This window comes from Microcaecilia unicolor, chromosome 2 (genome assembly GCF_901765095.1).
Source record: "Microcaecilia unicolor chromosome 2, aMicUni1.1, whole genome shotgun sequence".
Lineage (NCBI taxonomy): Eukaryota > Metazoa > Chordata > Amphibia > Gymnophiona > Siphonopidae > Microcaecilia > Microcaecilia unicolor.
This window is the reverse complement of record NC_044032.1, coordinates 658,507,147-658,523,558: the sequence shown is the minus strand read 5'-3', so window position 1 is coordinate 658,523,558 and position 16,412 is coordinate 658,507,147. Positions and strand designations below refer to the sequence as shown.

At 45.0% G+C, this 16,412-nt stretch overlaps 1 protein-coding gene across 1 annotated transcript in view; it reads left to right on the top strand.

Moving 5' to 3' along the window:
* Positions 1-16,412, top strand: part of SYNPO2 (synaptopodin 2) — a 232,752-nt gene that overhangs the window by 155,871 nt on the left and 60,469 nt on the right. Inside the window, exon 4 of the mRNA XM_030191795.1 lies at positions 3,124-5,255. Within this exon, the coding sequence (XP_030047655.1) occupies positions 3,124-5,255 (2,132 nt within the window). The remainder of the gene's footprint in view (positions 1-3,123; positions 5,256-16,412) is intronic.

Genomic DNA, 16,412 nt, shown 5'->3' with positions numbered 1-16,412 from the left:
TGACGCTGCTGCAACCAAACGATTTAAAGGCCTCGGCGGCGCGGGGCGAGGGTAAGCACCGCGGCGGCGCCCTCCAGAGGTGGGCGCCCCCCTGCAACGCTTACCTCCCTTACCGCATCGGCACGGCCCTGAGAACCTGAATTGCTAATGCCAGAACCCACACATGCTTAGCTTTTAACACATGTGCTGAAAATTGCATATGCGCCAAAAATTGTTCATGCATGGATGATGGTGTCATCAGCTTGAGAAACAGCCATGTTCTGAGTGCCATCAGGAAAGGTATTCAGCTGCTGGGGCTTGGGGTTCCCTGTCAGCTACCAGAAAGGTGCGCTGGTGCTGGGCAGAGCCTGAGGCCAAATTGGGTGGGCTCACCTGTATCTATGCCTCTGGCAAAAACAGAACTTTTGAAAAATCTCCTAAACCCACCTTCCTCCTTTTTCTGTTCCTGTGGATAACACTATCACTGAAACACAGAACACTGGTGCAGATAAAGACCATATAGCTTATCCAGTCTATATATCCATACCAACTACTAAGCTCTACAATCCTCCTGGTCTGCTCAGCTTGTAACCATGGGCCATCTTTGACTCTTCCTTTTCTCTACACGTATCCAACATAGTGCTGAAACCTGATGTTTCTTTCTCTATAACTTCACCAAAATTCATCCCTTCTGTTTCTGAGCACACTAGGGGAAGGGTTTTTGGTCACACTTTTTTCAGTTGTAAGTCAAGGCAAGTCATATTCAATCAGCGGCAGAGCCACAAGGGTCCACCCACATTGGGTTCAGGCCCACTTAGCAACGATGCAAAAAAGCAAACAGGATGCTAGGAATTATTAGGAAAAGGATGGCAAATAAGACTGAGCATGCCTGTGTATCAATCCATGGTGCGACTTCACCTAGAGTATTGCATTCAGTTCTGGTCGCTGTATTTAAAAAAAGATATAGCAATTAGAAAAAGTTCAAAGAAGACTGACCAAAATGATAAAGGGGATGGAACTCCTTTGATATGAGGAAAGGCTAAAGAGATTAGGGCTTTTCAGCTTGGAAAAGAGATGATTGAGGTCTTCAAAATCCAGTGAAATAAAACGGGTAAAAAGTGAATCGGTTTTTCACTCTTTCAAAAAGAGAGAACACTCAATGAATTACATGGAAATACTTTTAAAACAAATAGGAAGAAATATTTTTTCATTCAAAGAATAGTTACGCTCTGGAACTTGTTTCCAGAAGATGTAGTAACAACAGTTAGTGTATCTGGGTTTAAAAAAAGATTTGGAGAAGTTCCCGGAGGAAACGTCCACAGTCTTGAGACAGACAAGGGGAAGCCACTACTTTCCCTGGGATTGGTAGCATGGAATGTTTCTACTATTTGGGTTTCTGCCAGTGACTTGTGACCAGGATTAACCACTGTTGGAAAAGGGATACTGGGCTAGATGGGCCATTGGTCTAACCCAGTATAACATGTGATACTAAAACCAAGAAAAGAGTTTGGTGCTATGGGTAGGTCTAAACCCAAATTGAGAAGAGTGCAAACAGGAAAATTTCTCCAAATAAGCTGAAAATAATAGGCTCACATATGTTTAAGTACTCTTAGTGAGAAGACGAATACTAGTGACTGGGCAATAGCTAGATGGTAAGGCTGAGTCCAGCCCTGTTGCTTTAGGTATAGGTGTTAATATGATTTGCCCCATATCAGGAAGTAAAGAACCTGAATGAAGCAAGTTGAAGAAAACAATAAGAATGAGCTGCTTTCAGCAAAAGAGAGTGGACCTTATCAGCAGTAATAGATTGAAAAGAGTCCTGTATTTGATCAGTAGGGCACATCTATTCAGAAACCAGAACATTCTCCCTAGGCATTGCAAGGGAGATAGATCTTTCTTGTCTCAGATCTGACTGAATCTGGGTCACCTTATTTGAGAAATAGTGAATAGGATGCTTGCAAAATACTGTCTACAGAGGGTAGAGCTGTTGGTTCTTTTGCCAAGGAGAACAATTTCTTAGTATTAATATTCTCAGAATCAGCTTACTATATAATAGGATTTTCTAACAAGAGCAGTTTTTCTTTTTATATTGTTTAAATTGTAGTTTACAAGAAAACCTTCTTTAGTTTTACGCCAATGTCTCTCCAATCATCGACCATCCCATCCTATATAATAATTCTCACCTCCAACAGGATGTGCTTGGAAACGTGCCTGCCGGAAGTGGTCTGCTAGGCAGGCACACACTGACCTCAGTGACATCAGTGACAGACAATTTGGCAAAGCAAAACAATCTGAGTGCTGGCCATTAGGACACAGGGTTGATAGGAGAGTTTTAAAAGACTGAAGGAACCGAAAGTGTTAAATGGGGGGAGGGGGGAGTTCTGAACGACTGAAAGACATGCAAATTTGGGACAAGAAAACAATCTCAATGCTGGCCATTAGCACACAGGGTACATAGGAGAGTTTTAAAAGACTGAAGGAACCAAATGTGTTCAGGGGGGGGCAAGTTCTGAATGAATGAAAGAAATGAAAATTTACGAGAGGAACACAATCTGAATGCCGGGCATTTGTACACAGGGTAGATAGGACACTTTTTTTTTTTAAATGAAGGACGTGAAAGTATTACATCTTGGGGGAGGGGTGAGGAGGAAAGCGGTGGGGTATCCGGATACTGGGCGTTAGGGCCACGGGGGTACATAGACTTTTGAAAGCCTTAAGGAACCCAAAGTGTGGGAAGGAGGAGGAAAAGGAGGGGAGGGAATGGGGTGAGGGCCATTAGGAACAGGGGAGGGGGCCCTGTCACACACTCTCATTCTCACACACACACTGTCACACAGACAGTCTCACTCTGTCACACACCCGCACATTCACTCTGGCTCTCTCTCTCTCTCAAACATACACACTCCCAGGAAAACCTTGCTAGCGCCCGTTTCATTCGTTCCAGAAACAGGCCTTTTTTACTAGTAGGAATAATAAATAGTAATCTCACTGTTCTCACTAGACTCAAATTTACTGCAGAAAAGGGGCAGAGTGGAGGGTGGATGGCACACAAGCACCTGACAGATCTTATCATGCTTCAGATCAGATTCTCTGTTATCCTGATTGACACAAAGACTTATAATCTCTTTTTGATCTATTTCCTAGGGCTCCGGCGCAGTGAGAGCCTATCAGAAAAGCAGCTGAAGGAAGCCAAGTCTAAATGCAAGAGCATCGCCCTGCTGCTGACAGCAGCCCCCAACCCTTCTTCCAAGGGGGTGTTAATGTTTAAGAAGCGTCGCCAGAGGGCCAAGAAATACACTCTAATTAGCTACGGCACTGGGGAGCTAGAGAAGGACGAAGCTGAAGAAGAGGAGGGAGACGAAGGTGAGGAAGGTGACAAAGACCACGCTTTTCAGGTGACTCTGTTTGGAGGGAGTGAGTCAGACATCGATGACGATTTCCTCTCGGACCCTGAGGACGAAGCCCAGATTGTAACGTTTGATTGGGACAGCAATTTGTTAGAGGTTGAAAAAAACCTAAAAGGTGGAGACCAGATGGAGAGCCTTCCAGAAACCAAGGGCAAAGGAGTGATGATGTTTGCCAGAAGAAAGCAGAGGATGGATCAGATTGCAGCAGAACAGGAAGAGATGAGAAGCATGAGGATACCCATGGACGAGCCACGAGAAGCCACTACAGCAGAAAATATCCAAAATGTCTTGTGTTATCAGACACAACAAAGTAGCACATCAAAACCCCAGACCTGTGTGAGCAAGAGCTATATAGAGGTAAGCCACAACTATGGGAGTGTGCCCAATGGAATTGGTGGGGCACAGGAGATGGCTGCCACTGTACAATCAGCTGCATTAAACAGAACAGCCAAACCATTTTCAGCAGTTCAGAATCGGGCAGCAGCACCATTTTCTCCTACCAGAAGTGTGACTAGCCCTCTCTCAGACCTGCCTGCACCCCCTCCTTACTCCTCTATCAGCCCACCACCCATTCCCCTCTACAAAATGACATCCCCAGTAGCTGGTACAGCTCCTCCATTAGTATGGTCACCATCTGAGTCAATGGAACAGATAGCATCTCGAGATGAAAGAATTGCAGTGCCAGTCAAAAAAACCGGAATACTGCAAGATGCAAAGAAACGAAGCACTGCAAAACCCATGTTTACTTTTAAAGAGCCTCCCAAAGTGAGTCCTAATCCTGCGCTGTTATCTCTTGTTCAGAATCAAGGCAAGAAAGGTCCTGGAGCTGGTAATGAATCAGGGCCTGAAGAAGACTACCTCAGCTTGGGTGCAGAAGCTTGCAACTTTATGCAGATCCAAGCAGCTAAACAGAGGACCCCTCCTCCTGTGGCTCCAAAGCCCACAGTCAAAGCCTCTCCCACTACTGTAACTCCAATTTCACCTGTGTGGTCACCTTCTGCTGTGGCTCCAGCTCAACCTCCAGTCTTCCCAAGCCAAAGCATATCTCAAGCTAATGCTTCTGTACCAGTGAGCCCAGCACATCATATTCATCATTCTTACCAGCCCCCAAGTACTATTAACCTGACTGGTTCTTTTAAAGGAACTCAAGCAGCAGCAGCAAACCAAAGGCATACTCCCAAAACACCACCTACCACTCCACTTGCTGGGAATGGGGGAACAGCATATGAGATGCCAGCTCTGAGGGGTAAAGGAGCAGAGCTGTTTGCCAAGAGGCAGTCTCGCATGGAAAAGTATGTGGTAGATTCATCAACTGTGCAAGCCAACAAGGTCCGTTCCTCTTCTCCTACTCCATCTTTACCACCATCATGGAAGTATTCTTCCAATGTTAGAGCACCTCCACCTGTGGCATATAATCCCATCCAGTCCCCAATGTATCCTCTGGCAGCTACCAAAACTCAGCCCAAGTCACTGGCAGCTACAAAGTCAACTAAGAAGAAACCTACAAAAACTCTGGATGCTTTGGATGTCATGAAACATCAACCATATCAACTCAATGCATCACTATTTACTTTCCAGCCTCCTTCAGGAGATATGATTCCAAAGCATCCTCCTAAGGTTGGTGACCCAGCTTCCAAGAAGTGCGCACAGCCCTTCAAGCCCATTAGTGATGGTTCTTATACCAAAGCATCATCAGTGTACTCTGTGCCAACCTACAGCTCACATCCATCCTTCCTGTCTACTCCAGCAAATGAATCGTATGAGTCTGTGGATTATCCTATGGTTTCCAAGCAAGAGCCCATGGCATCATCTGTGATTCCTGCTCCGAGGCCAAAGTTTTCCGCTAAGAAAGTTGGTGTCACAGCCCAGGTGTGGAAACCAGCTGTTGGTGAAGAGTAATCTCATGTCCATGTCTGAGAGCTCTTTTCTTGGAATGAATTGTTTGCAGTGGTTGTCTGGCCTACCTTGAGTGCCTTTCAGAGTCCTAGCTTTACTTGATCACTTCACAAATAGCACCTCTGGGTCCAAAGTCACTTTATGTTTTCAAATGGGTCAGAAATGGATACCAAATTAGCAGTAGCACATACAAAGATAGAAACTTCTTCTCAGGGAGAACACCACCTTAGACAGGGCCCCACAGTAAGCAGGATGCAGACTTTATACCCTTATGCACAAAACACAGTCTGCTCTGTTTACTGGACTTGTTAGGAAGCAGTCTTCATAAATTTCTTTTTAGAACTGTGTGCTCAAACCCACAAGTACAAGTCCCATTAGAATAAGAGTCATTGCTTTACATTGAAAAGCCAAAGAGTGACAAGTCTGTCTTGTACAGTCAGTCAGTGTGGCTTTGTGCTCCATTGCATGGCCACTGACTATCTTTGGCTACTTATAGAGGTGGCAAAGAAGACATGATTAGAGAAGGATGCAGGTGTGGCTGTTGTTGGAAGGTACATTTAAAGGACTTGGGTCTTTTGAGGACATATTTCATGGAATTTTGATAGCCTTTTTTTCCTTTTGTCTGGTTGTGTTTCTTAGGTGACTGCAGGCAGGTAAAGGAAAACAGCACTTTAATGTATAATGCCGTGTGCTTCACTCCTCAGCTACAGACCCCCACAAAGACTTCCCTTTTAAAATTGCTTCCTCTGTATTTATGCTCTGCTATGATTTCACTGTTTCTGACTCTCTCCACTTTTGTGTGGGTGCAGCTCATAGAGCATGACTCTCACTAAAGCCAGAGAGAAGAGGTGAATCCTAGCAGCCAGCAGATAACAGGCTTCCATTTCACCCAAAGCAGGCCCAGTTATAGTTTTGAGTTTGCTAAAAGAAAGGCAGGTCCACATTTCCATGCCTGGTGGTCTTTTGTAGTCGTTTGTAGTTATTTACTTTAGAACATTGTTCTATTGAAATTATTTTTCCGGTTCCGCAACTCTGAGCTGAACTGTGAATGGCTGCGTTTTATTATAATAGGGACAGGAGAGGCAGGGCAGCAACTACTCTCCCTGGGACACCCATGGGCTAATGGCCACTTTCTGAGCAGAGGTGAGGATGGAAGGGTATGTTACAGGGGGTCTAGTGATGGGCAGTCAGGAGTGAAGCAGAGTCTGGTCTTTGACCCACAAGTGACAGGTTTTGGCTCAATGTAAGTTGATTTTCAAGCCTCAGTATTACTGATTGTTGTATAATATATAAAGAGGAGACCTGCTTACATCACCTCCCTCTCTCTGCCTCTTGCTTTGTCTCTGTTTCTTCTCACCTTCACTCTGCTCTCTGTCTGTCTTCTGTTTACCAGGAGAAGGGAAGGGAAATGGGACTTGATATACCGCCTTTCTGAGGTTTTTGCAACTACATTCAAAGAAGGGAGGACTGCCATGGGAATGGGTTCAGGCTTTGGCGATGATGAAGGTGTGTGTGGGAGGAGGGGGTCTAGAGTAAGGATACAAGACACTGCCATGAGAGAAGGTGCAGGATCCTGGCCAGAGGGAATGGGACTGCACACTACTATGGGGGATACAAACATCCATTGCCACAGGGGATGGAACTGAAATGAATTGGAATCCTTCCCCCAACAACATCCCCAGCCCCGATCCAGGAATTGAATATGCTTCATACTGGGCCATCACATCATCCTAGTATATTAGTAACATTTTCCTTCTCACATTCTCTGTTTTCAAAGCTGTCATGTAGCCCAGTGAGGATTGTTCGGGCTTTAGTTTCTATTGAAAGGTATGGTATAAAGGTACCTTATTATGTTCATAGAAGACAACTTTTCAAAATGATTGGGGGTGCTAAACCAATGGAAATGCCCCTCCCTGGACACAGTCAAGGAGGTTGCTCAATATTGGGGGTACTCAAGCACCCACAGAGCTGGCTCCTATGGTTATAAGAAATATAGTGGCTTTATCAGGAAAGTCCCAAGCTCTTTAGCACCCTCACCCCACTCACTGGGTCACAGCCACTACAGGGGAGACAGTGGACAGAGAGTGAGTTTTGAGCCCCATCTCCCTTGAGCCTTTCGCGACTGCACCACTTGCAAGCCCTTGCAACTGCATTTTAGAATAAAACAGAGTATGGGAGACACTGCCTTGCTTAGCAATACACTAGGCCTATATCTGAATCCCCCTCCTAGCTTGTATGCATTATTGTCCCCACTCTCCTCCTAGTGGCGTGGCATGTCTGGGCCGTAGCGCTCACTCCCTGAATTTCCCCTTTTTAAGACACTCCACTCTTTCTCTCCCAATCAGCTCTCTCCATTCTCTTTCCCATCCAGCTCTCCCATGTCTGCCAGCCAGAAGTATCCTCCCTCTGTGATGGCATGTTGCAAAATCAGTCTGCAAGTCCCTGCGTGACTGAGAAGATGAGGTCAGGATTCAGTCAGTTCTGGAATCCCTGTAATTTGAGCTCAAGCGAAGAGCTGTGAAGGTCTCTGTAGTATCTCCTTGCTGCAGATTCCAGGCACCATCAAATGTTCTTTCTGTGCACTCACTGTAGAATTTCCATCTCTATCTCTCAGATGAGATTGGGGGAGTTGTGTGTGTGCACACATTGAATCTTAAGCCAGCAATAAGAAGGGCCGTTGCCCAGATGGTACAACATGATCTTGATCCATTTTCTAGAATTTTCCTTAACTTTACTATTGTTCTTTCCTAGTTTGTTGCAGTTGTCTCTCTATTTTCTTCTGGTGGCTTTATGGAATGTGAGGCATCAGATTTTAGGATAGCTCTTCTGGCAGGATTCTAGTCCCAAAATAAAACTGTGCATTAACGGGGCCTGAATAACCTTTGCTGAGAACAAGCTAGACACATCATAAACAGCCAAGAGACATACCCAACATGTCAAAAGAGCAGTACATGTTTGCATATCTATGTACAGAGAGCAATATGTGTGTGTGTGTGTGTGTGTGTGTATGTGTGTGCTGCTTGTATGTGTACAGAGATATACACACATGCTTCTGGCATGTGTTTTTGGAAGCAATGTGTATATAGAGAGCAGTGTTTGTGCCGTGCTGCATGTGGGAGCTCTGCCTCTGTGTAGGAGCTTAGCCTAGAATGGGTGGCAGAGCTGGTGGTTGGGAGGCGGGGCTAGTGCTGGGCAGACTTATATGGTCTGTGCCGGGGCTGGTGGTTGGGAGGCAGGACTAGTGATGGGCAGACTTATACGGTCTGTGCCAGGGCTGGTGGTTGGGAGGCGGGACTACTGCTGGGCAGACTTATACGGTCTGTGCCGGGGCTGGTGGTTGGGAGGCGGGGATACTGCTGGGCAGACTTATACGGTCTGTGCCAGAGCCAGTGGTGGGAGGCAGGGATAATGCTGGGCAGACTTATACGGTCTGTGCCCTGAAGAGGACAGTACAAATAAAAAAGTAGCACATATGAATTTATCTTCTTGGGCAGACTGGATGGACCGTGCAGGTCTTTTTCTGCCGTCATCTACTATGTTACTATGTTACTATAAGTAGTGTGTGTGAAGTGCTGCATGTGTGTATTGAGAACTCCATGATTGTGTGTGCTGTGCTGTGTGTGTGTACAGAGAGCAGTGTGTGTGCTGTGCTTCATGTGTGTACAGAGTTTCATGTGTCTACAGACAGCAGTGTGTGTGCATGTGTGTACAGAGCAGTGTGTGCTGTGCTGCATATGTGTACAGTTTCATGTGTGTGTGTGTGTGTGTGTGCTGTGCTGCATGTGTGTATAGAGAAATCCATGAGTGTGTACATAAAGCAGTGTATGTGCCATGCTGCATGTATTTATAGAGAGCTCCATGAGTGTGTACAGAGAGTAGTGTGTGTGCTGTGCTGCATGTGTATAGAGAATGCCATGCGTGTGAAAAGAGAGCAGTGCGTGTTCTCCATGTGTGTATACAGGGAGCATTGTGTGTGCTGTGCTGTATGTATATAGAGAGCTCCATGCATGTGTACAGAGAGTAGTGTGTGTGCTGTGCTGCATGTGTGTATAGAGAGCTCCATACATGTGTACAGAGCAGTGTGCATGTGTGTACAGAGAGCACATTGTTTGTTGCATGTGTATAGAGAGAGTGGTGTGTGCACAGAGAGCAGAGACATCTAATAGCATATTCCTAGCTGATTGATATTCATTATCATGTTCAGGTGTGCTATCTCATCCCATTCAGGCAGTATGAGTTTCATTCATTGCAATAGCTGTGGGGCTTTCAACCTAAGGCAAACCATGTAGAGTCTTAGTACTTGCCCCATCTGTCAACAAATCTCTGCTATACAAGAGGAGCTCACCAAACTGAAACAAGAGCTGGCTGCATTTCAAGCAGCGTCCAAGACCACATAGCATCTGACCAATTTACCCCCTCTTTCACAGAGAATAAAACAATCTATACATAAATGGGCTACTGTAGGCTCTGGTAGATTGCATCCTGTCACACAGAGGCATCCACTCTACCAAGAAATTCAATTGCAAGCACTAGAATGTTATGATGCTCAAGAATCCAGAACTGAAGTGAAGCCAGAGTCCAAGACTGTGTCGGTGCTGAGGAGAGTGAAATTTGACCATATCTGGTCAGCAGGGTATTCACCAGGGGGTTGGGTCTAGATCGTTAGTGAAGTTTTTTATGTCTATATTATTCTGAGGTAGAGTTTTGTGTAGGTTTACGATTTTTTCATTGAAATATTTAGCGAGGTTGTTTGCAGATGAGACGTCAGTGTTGGTTGTGGTGACCGGCGTTGTGTCTAGTAGTTTGTTCATGAGGTTGTGTAGTTTCTTCGTGTTTTTGTAGTCTGGCCCAATTTTAGTTTTGAAGTATGACCTTTTGGTCTGTATTGCGTATTTGTATTTCCTTTGTAGTTGATTCCATGCGTTGAGTGTGTTTTCGTCTTTTATTTTTTTCCATGCGCATTCCAGTTTCCTAGATTGTGTTTTTAGTTTTTTCAATTCATCAATGAACCACGGTATTGAGTTGTGTCTACGTGAATTTCTTGTTTGTAAGGGTGCTATTTCGTCAAGTATGTGTCTACATCTTTTCTCCCATTCTGAGAGGTAGTGTGTGGATTCCATTTGTGCTGTCCAATCGTTGTTGTATATCTGTTGCCAGAAAATGTCCGGGTTTACTTGGCCTCATGTGGTGTGAGTTGTTTGTTCTCTTGTGAGGAGAGAGCCCCTTTTTCGCCATTTTAGGGATAGATTTAGTTTGTAATGGTCGGTCCATGGTGTTTCTGTCCATCTAGTATGTATTATGGTTAGGTTCTGGTCAGTGGACAGTTTGTATGAGATGAGGTCGCTTGTATGACCCTTTGCGTGAGTTGTATGCATGTGTGGCCATGTAAGATCACATAGATGAAGGAAGTCCTTGCATTCTTGTGCGTTAGTTGATTGTGGGTCTTTGAGGTGAAGGTTAATATCTCCTAATACTAGTGTATTGGAGTTGGATACACATATATTTGAAACAAAGTCCATAAAGTCCACCTGGCTTTCGTTCCAGTTCCATGGTGGTCTGTAGAACAGGACGCAATTTATATGGTCGAGCAGGGTATTGTGGTGAATTCTAATTGAAGCTATTTCAAGGTGGGTTGTTATAGAATCTGCGGTGGTTTTGATCATGAGATGAGATCGGTAAATAAGCACTATGCCTACTCCTCTTTTTTTCTTTTCTGGTCCAATGGGTGATTTTATATCCTGGAGGACATAGGTTTAAGATGATGGGGTCCTTCTGATCATGGATCCAGGTTTCAGTGATGGAGTAGGTCATCTCTCTGACGTGATCCAGTCTGTTGTTATTGTTGTTTTGTTTACTACGGATCTGGCATTAACGTAACCTATTTGAATTGTTTGGTATGGATCTTCTGCATTCTTAGTTATGTGGACTTTTGTTAGTTGTCTTTTTTTGGTTTGAGTGGATTTTTTTATGACCTTTTCATTTTGTTGAGGTTGTACTCTAGTTGGTTCTCTTCCTTTATTTTGTTTAGCGTTGGTTTGGTATGATGTGGTGTGTCTGGTCATTGTTCGGTTATTGGATAATATGGGTATGTTGTTGATTTCTGCGAATGGGGTGGTCATTGTAAGGTGGATCATGGATATTGAGTAGATTGCTAGTATCAGTTTGGCGGTGTTCATTATGGTATCGATTCAATAGTTTTAAAGGAGGCTGTTGTTGTGTTCATCGTTGAAGATTATACTCCTGAACCCTCGTATTTGCGTAGCAATCTTGTCCTCTTTGAAAGTTGCGAGATCCCCGTCGTGTGACGGTAATGTTTTGTCACGGGGTGTGATTTAGCGGGATCTAGTGTTCTCGGGATGTTAAGGTTTTAGTGGCAGAATGTATGCTTCTTTGTTTTGACGGCCGGGGCTATTTACAGTATGCAGCGATCTCCAGTCATAGTCCTACACTGCAATTCTCTATTCTCCTCCCTCCTGGCGATTTTTGGAGGAGGTCTAATAGGCTGTCTAGTCCATTGTGAGCAAGGAAGATATTTGGTTAATCTCTGTTTCCAGTGCCCCACGCAGCCGTCATTGGCATTCATTCAGCAAGTGAATCTATGAGCTGGCGATTCTTGAGGAGGTTTACTAGGCTGGAGTGGTAGAGGTCCTGTCTAGTCCACTGTATGCAAGGAAGCCGTTTGATTAATCTCTATTTCCACTACCCCCTGCAGCCGTCTTTGTCATTCACTCAAGGCACAGCGAGTGAACCCATGAGCTACTGCCTCCACGTTTTCGCTCCTTACAGTTTCTGCAGCGAGTTCAGTAATATTCACGATGGACAGGCAGTCCGGTGTCTCCTCGGATACTGTCTGTCCAATCGGCGCTCCCAGATGTGTGGTCCAGGGCAGCAGGTGCTAGTCGTACACTTCCCACACATCGCTCCGCCGGCTATCTCCGCACATGCCCTCTGGTATGTGTTTCGCTTTCCGTGCCTCTCTTTCTCTTAGTTCACCGCTCGGCACTCCCGATAGAGTAGATGGGCTTCGGAGTGAGGTGTATGGTGTTACGTCTTCAAGTCAATGGGGACTCCTGGAGGCGCTCGGCTCAGCGGCCCGTTCGTGGCGAGGGTCAGTGGGCCGCTTTGGTTGGTCTGCGGTGTTTCTTCACAGCAAGCTCACGTTTCCTTGGAAGTAACTCCGTGCTCGTCATCCCGTTTTTGGGGAGGGTCAGTGGGGAATCTCAATTGACCCTCCGGCGCTCCAGTACGGTATGGTTAGCCCTAGGCTTCCGAGAGCTCCAAGACCCTGGCTATGTCTTGACCTGCGACCCAACCTGTGGCCTGGCCACGAGACACTCAATCTGTCTGGTGCAGTCGCAGGTCGTCGACCAGGTTTGGTTCCAGGCGAATGCCGGTCCACTGGTCCTTTTAGGTGTCGCGCAATCCGATTACAGATGGTTCTCAGCTGGTATTTTTTGTCGGGGTCTACGGAGCTGGCTGCTCTGTGACCTAACAGGTAGTTAGTTGTAGGTAGTTACTTGGCGTAACTGCCTACAACTAAATTTAGTCACATGGATGGGCACTCGGCGGATTCTATAAACCATGCGGAACTTTAGGCTTATTCTAGAAAATATAGGTGGACTTTATAGAATACGCCTAGGCATATTTTTTTCCATGCGGAATTTTCAGGCACCATATATAGAATCTAGCCCAATATGGGCACTATTAAAATACTAGAGGAAATGAAATGAGATTGAAGGGGGGCAGACTCAAGAAAAATGTCAGGAAGTATTTTTTCATGGAGAGAGTGGTGGATGCTTGGAATGCCCTCCCGCGGGAGGTGGTGGAGATGAAAACAGTAACGGAATTCAAAAATGCGTGGGATAAACATAAAGGAATCCTGTTCAGAAGGAATGGATCCTCAGAAGCTTAGCGGAGATTGGGTGGCAGAGCCGGTGGGGGGAGATGGGGCTAGTGGTTGGGAGGTGGGGCTAGTGCTGGGCAGACTTCTACGGTCTGTGCCCTGAAAATGGCAGATACAAATCAAAGTCAGGTATACACATAAAGTAGCATATATGAGTTTATCTTGTTGGGACAACTGGATGGACCGTACGGGTCTTTTTCTGCCATCATCTGCTATGTTACCATCCTGCTTATTTTCGAAGAAGGGCGCCCATCTTCAGACACAAATCGGGAGATGAGCATCCTTCTCCTAAGGTCGCCCAAATCGGCATAATCAAAAGCCGATTTTGGGCATCCTGAACTGCTTTCCGTCGCAGGGACGACCAAAGTTCAAGGGGGCGTGTCGGCAGTGTACAGAAGGTGGGATGGGGGCGTGGTTAACAGATGGGTGTCCTCAGCTGATAATGGAAAAAAGAAGGGTGTCCCTGACGAGCATTTGGCTGACTTGGTTCATTTTTTTTTCACGACCAAGCATCAAAAAGGTGCCCTGAACTGACGAGATGACCACTGGAAGGAATCGGGGATGACCTCCCCTGACTTCCCCAGTGGTCACTAACCATCTCCCACCCCGAAAAAAGCAACTTCAAAAACTTTTTGTCTTTTTTTTTTAGAGTATGTCCTTTGCTATGCCTCCGTCCCTGCCACGGCAGTTGAGGACGTCCAAAATATGGATGTTTCTGTGAGAAGGACATCCATGCCTTTACTATGCCTCTGACACCCTTTTTATTTATTTATTTGGATTTTGGATCACAAGTTGTAGCAGTGGGATTTGAACTGGCCACCTCTGGATTGCAAGACCAATGATCTAACCACTAGGCCACTCTGCCACTCCTCTGTGCTGCTCCACTCCCTTGAAATTTGGCCATCCATGTGGGGGGGGGGGGGGGGGGGGGGGGGAGGGCAGTATGCAGGTCCCTTGCAGGGGGAGGTATGTATGTGTCAGCGGAGACATAACGAAGGCGTGGACGTCCTTCTGTCAAATATTTTGTATGTCCTCAACTGCTCCCCACAGGGATGGCCAAATTTCAAGGGAGTGGAGGAGTGGCCTATTGGTTAGAGCACAGGTCTTGCAATCCAAAGGTGGCTGGTTCAAATCCCACTGCTGCTACTTGTGATCCAAAATCCAAATAAATAAAGGGGGTGTCAGAGGCATAGACATCCTTCTCACAGAAACATCCACATTTTGGACATCCTCAACTGCCGTCGCTTCCCCCTTCGGAAATCATGCATAGGCGGTCGGTGGCCCAACTGTTTGGGGAGGCTAAAGGGGGTGGGGCCAGGGGTGGAGCTTAAATCCAGAATTGTCTGATAACACACAGAAAAAATAAATAAATAAAAATAAAAGTCACAATTAATACCCTTTATTAAATTTAGATATTAGATATGTATCATATGTCAAAGAATAAAGTGGTTGCTCAAAGCATATTCTAAGCACAATCGCTCAACTGCAAAACACTATGCACAACTTTGTGCAAAAACACACTCAGAACCTTACTGTACCATAAATATTACACTGGGCAGAACCTAATACACCAATATACCACCCATACGGAAAATGCAGACCGTCAACAATATGAAACATGGGATCATATCATCACAATTCTCATGTAGAGCCACAAAACAACCTAATTCATGTTTAATGTGGGATAAAATGCCATAAATAAGTAAATAAATATAAACTTTTAATGTTGAGCACCTGATTCTCAAAGTGGACATATTCCAAACACTATAATGAAAATAAAATGATCTTTTCTACCTTTGTTGTCTGGTGACTTTTTCTGATCATGCTGGCCCAGTATCCGTTCTGCTGCTATCTGTCCTCAGTGCAGGTCAGGAAGTCATCCTCCTTAAATATCTCCCTGGCAACCCAGGACACCTCCAGCCAACCCCCCCCCCCCCCCCCCAGCAGTAAGGTAAACAAACCATAAACCAATTTCTACAACTGATTCACAAAGCTAGAGGGCTTTCACTGCAGCTCCTGCTGTGAGGATGGAGGTAAATCAACAATTTAAACCCCTCAGAGCACAGCAGGGGAGGCTTAGCCTCTCCAAGCCTCTTATACCGGGCGCCTATGAAATCATGTGCAAATGAGCTAACAGCGAGCAGCTCATTTGCATGCAATTTCCTTCATGCATGCCCGTTCCATTCCGGATCGGTAAGGGAAGGGCTTTTTCTATTCAGTTAGTGGGACCAGTGCACTACAAATGCTGGCTCCTCCCACGACCAAATGGCTTGGATTTGGTCGTTTCTGAGATGGGCGTCCTCGCTTTCCATTATTGCCGAAAACCAGGGACAGCCATCTCTAAGGTCAGTGGCATAGCTAGGGTAGTTGACACCCGGGACCGGTCATTTTTTAACACCCCCCTCCAAAATCCAGTACTAGGCATACCGAGAATACAAAACACTCAGGATCTCTAGAGCAATTCTACCATACCATAAGCAGCAATTTCTACGAGTCATATAAGCAAAAGGAAAGCATTGTAAACACTACAGTGAGCACTACAACATCAATTCACCTATTGTAAAACGAAACCAGACAGAATAGTACAGATCGTCGATCCTGCACAGTGAATGCCAACTGAAAGCCATGTCTTTTTCACAAACACAGATACACCTTAAACCACTATAGAATAAGTAATCATAAACTTTCTATTTAGACAAAAATTAAACTGAACCCCCAAGAGGCCAGACTGAGCATACAATGCAACACCACAGAAACAGAAAATGTCCCCTAGTACTGTGCAAAATATAAAGACAGCAGATGTAAATTTGAAAAAAACTAATAAATACCAATCACCACTTTACAAATTAACAAATAGAAATAAAACAAATACAGAAAATAAAATAATACCATTTTATTGGACTAATACATTTAGCTTCCAGAGGCCAAAATCTCCTTCCTCAGGTCAATACAGTATAGTGCTGTTACAGTATCCTATCCTGACCTGAGGAAGGGGGTTTTGTTCTCCGAACGTTAGTCAAAATGTATTAAAATTAGTCCAATAAAGCTTACCTTATTTCCATGTTCTATTTATAAGCATTTATTAACACAGCTACAATACTACTTTATCCTAAAGCAAAAAAAAAAAAAAAATATATATATATATATATATATATTTTATTTACAGTTTGTTGCCTCTGGTTTCTGCTTTCCTCATCTTCTTTTCACTGTCTTCCTTCCATCCAGCA